Here is a 3,500-nt window from a genome sequence, read left to right as displayed (position 1 = left end):
TTAATGCACATGTGAATTGACTAGATTTAGCTTTTCCATAACGTATGTATACTTCTAGCCATCACATTGTACACAATAAATACATACAACTTTATTTTTCAAGTTAAAAATGAACTTTTAAACGTAGAAATTACCTTCTTTACTGTAGACCATAAATGAGAGCATTTCTGTCATGTTTGCAATGCATAACTGTCACGTTCTCTTTCTCTTTCTTTTTTGTCAGTCACATCAACCACATGGATCTAGGGAATGACACACGCATTTCAGAATTTCTTCTGCTGGGATTTTCAGAGGACCCAGAACTGCAGCCCGTCCTCTTTGGGCTGTTCCTGTCCATGTACCTGATCACTGTGCTTGGGAACCTGCTCATCATCCTGGCCTCAGTCTCAGACTCCCACCTGCACAGCCCCATGTACTTCTTCCTCTCCAACCTGTCCTTTGCAGACATCTGTTTTGTGTCCACCACTGTCCCAGAGATGCTGAATGTGCAGACATGGAGCAAAGTCATATCTTACACAGGCTGCATCACCCAGATGGACTTTTTCTTGCTCTTTGTAGGACTGGACAACTTCCTCCTGACCGTGATGGCCTATGACCGGTTTGTGGCCATCTGTCACCCCCTGCGCTATGCAGTCATCATGAACCCCAGGCTCTGTGCATTTCTTGTTCTGGTGTCCTGGATCCTGAGTGTCCTGAATTCCTTGTCACAAAGCTTAATGGTGTTGCGGCTAACCTTCTGTACAGACTTGGAAATCCCCCACTTTTTCTGTGAACTTAATCAGATAATCCACCTTGCCTGTTCGGACACCTTTCTTAATGACGTGGTGATGTATTTGGCAGTGATGCTGCTGGGTGGGGGATGCCTTACTGGGATCCTTTACTCTTACTCTAAGATAGTTTCCTCCGTACGTGCAATCTCCTCGGCTCAGGGGAAGTGTAAAGCATTTTCCACCTGTGCATCTCACCTCTTGGTCGTCTCCTTATTTTATTGTACATGCCTAGGGGTGTACTTGAGTTCTGCTACACACAACTCACACTCCAGCGCAACAGCCTCGGTGATGTACACGGTGGTCACTCCCATGCTGAACCCCTTCATCTACAGCCTGAGGAATAAAGACATAAAGAGGGCTCTGAAACGACTTTTCAGAAGGATGCAATGAAAGGGCCATTTTTCAAAGTTGTGCCATTGATTTCAGAGCTCTAAGCCTCAGAGCCAGAAATTGCAATTCAATAACCAGATCACTGAAGTAGACTTTGCTCCTTCTATTTATTTTTCTGGAGTTTCAATTTCTTTGATCTCAACTTCTTTTTGAATTCATGCCATTCCTTCATAAAGCTTTCTGCTCTCTCATATCCAACTCTTTTGTCCTCTGTCATTTTCCTACTTTCCTGATGTTATTCACAAACTACAGTCAGAAACAACTTGGGCGTTCCTATTTGTCTCATGTACTGGTGAGTTGTACTAGTCCTATGAAATCAACCACGCTTGGCAACTATAAGGGCATTAATACAACTTGAATGTAGATGAATAAAAGACCACGGTTTTCTACTTTGGACTCCGTCGTTCCTTTTGCTGTCACCACCTTAGCTTCTCCTCCTGATGATGTAAACTTTGACATAGAAGTGAGTTTCATAGGTGATGATGGCATTTTATTTTCCCCAATGGGATCCTGTGCTCTTTTCATCTCAGTTTCCACAGTGTCTTCCATATTCCCTGCAAAGAGTAGGAAGTCAAATATTGCTCATCAAGTGTGTGTTCCAAGTGTGCTCTACGCAGAAAGACAGGTTTGCGTGAATCAATCGACTTTAGAATGCCGTAGAGTCAGAGATGGCCTTAAAGAGGGCAGAGTAAGATTTTCAGGCACACGTTGAATGACTGTGGAAGATCTGTTGTGATGATGTTCATCTACTCATAGAAGTTTGGAAACTCGGTGTCCATCGTGACAACATTTTTTTCATGGCAGTGAAAGATTTGGTGTCGTGGTCTATATTATTTTATTGTATCATCTTGCTGTTTCTGCTTAAAATATCCCAGTGCTACATACAGGTAGGACTCCTACCATTTCCTAACACGTCTCCCCCTTTAAAGAACTTTGTCACAAGCACTGAACTGTAGGAAAATGCACAATATGTGTATTTACCTCATCTTCAGCTGCCTTATTCCTTTTACTGTAAACTGTCTTCAGTCTTCATGGTCAAAAATGACTCATGCAAGAGCTTGAATGTCTGCTTTGAACTTCAACTTTTTAGATATTCTTGAGTAGAATATAGAAATAGTAGAAGAGCTTAAAAGAATCTAAAATTCCTGATGTGACTATCTGGAGCCAGCACGAGGACAACAGGTATAATAACCCGAGCACAACAGAGCTTAGACTGTTAGGCTCTCAAGCACTTTGATGCCTGCACAGTGACCTAGGACGAGGTTTCTCCTCAAAATCACAACTCCCTGTGTCCCAGGAGGAGAGCAACGCTAGACTCACTTCCTGACCCAAGATACTTTCTAATGTCACGGTGAGCTTAGTATGTGGGTAACTACTACACAGTCACAGTAGCTGCTGTCCATGAACAGCTGTGTATTCCACGTAACTTCCACTAAGCTGTAAAATATTACTTATCTCAAGAATGGAAAACAAACACCACAAGTACTCACCACTAATTTGGTACTAATCGATCAACACATGTGCACATATGGAAGTAACATTGATTGGGGATCAGGCAGGCGGGAGTGGGAGGATGGGATGGGTAAATTCACACCTAGTGCAGTACGTGCTGTCTGAGGAATGGGCATGCCTGTGGCTTTGACTCAGGTGGTGCAAAGGCAACTTATGTGACCAAAGCATTTGTAACCCCATAATATTTTGAAATAAAAAAATTAATTAAAAATATTACTTAATTTCCACATAAACTCCATAAAGAAGGTGGAATTCCTAAAAGTTTCACTGGCTCCCCTGGGGAGAGCACTCAAGAGGCACATGTAAAATTGTTTATGCAAAAGCTGAGCTACCAGTCCAAGGAAGGGTTCATCCTCCTAAAGTCAGACGGGAGGTGTGTGGTAGGCTTCTTGGTGGAAAAGGCCTCCAAATAATTATACCTCACTCTCTCACTGGACCACATGCTGCCTTGATACTCAGAGAGTGGTCCACAGAACAGGGAGAGCAGCGTTAACATCAACAGGGAAATAGTTGCAAATGCAGAGTGACTTGACCTGTGCTGATGGCCCCAAATAAGAATCCGCACTTGAACAAGACCCTCAGCTGAATCATATACATATTGGAGTTGAAGAAGTCCTGGACTAAAATACTCTCCCAACCTCCCAAGTATTAACAATTCTGTAAAATATTTTTTTGGGTTGTGGGCTTGCCTGTCCATTGTAGGATGTTGAACAGCATGCTTAAATTCATTAGTTGCAGTAGCACATCCCCAGCTGTGAAAATCAAAATTTCACCAGACATTGCCAAGTGGCTCCTGCAGGCACAGTCATCCCCTGGGAGAACCACTGA

The 3,500-nt window shown here is 42.9% G+C and overlaps 1 protein-coding gene across 1 annotated transcript; it reads left to right on the top strand.

Moving 5' to 3' along the window:
* Positions 1 to 236: 236 nt before the first annotated feature.
* Positions 237 to 1,160, top strand: LOC138388256 (olfactory receptor 7A10-like). Its single transcript, XM_069476022.1, has one exon. It carries the CDS (start codon positions 237 to 239, stop codon positions 1,158 to 1,160), a length of 924 nt encoding a protein of 307 aa, XP_069332123.1.
* Positions 1,161 to 3,500: the final 2,340 nt, after the last annotated feature.

Source organism: Eulemur rufifrons, chromosome 2 (assembly GCF_041146395.1).
Source record: "Eulemur rufifrons isolate Redbay chromosome 2, OSU_ERuf_1, whole genome shotgun sequence".
Lineage (NCBI taxonomy): Eukaryota > Metazoa > Chordata > Mammalia > Primates > Lemuridae > Eulemur > Eulemur rufifrons.
This window is presented reverse-complemented; position numbering and strand designations above follow the sequence as displayed.

Bases quoted from the DNA above. Each gene is read 5' to 3' on its own strand.
- LOC138388256 (XM_069476022.1), top strand. From the start codon at position 237: ATGGATCTAGGGAATGACACACGCATTTCAGAATTTCTTCTGCTGGGA.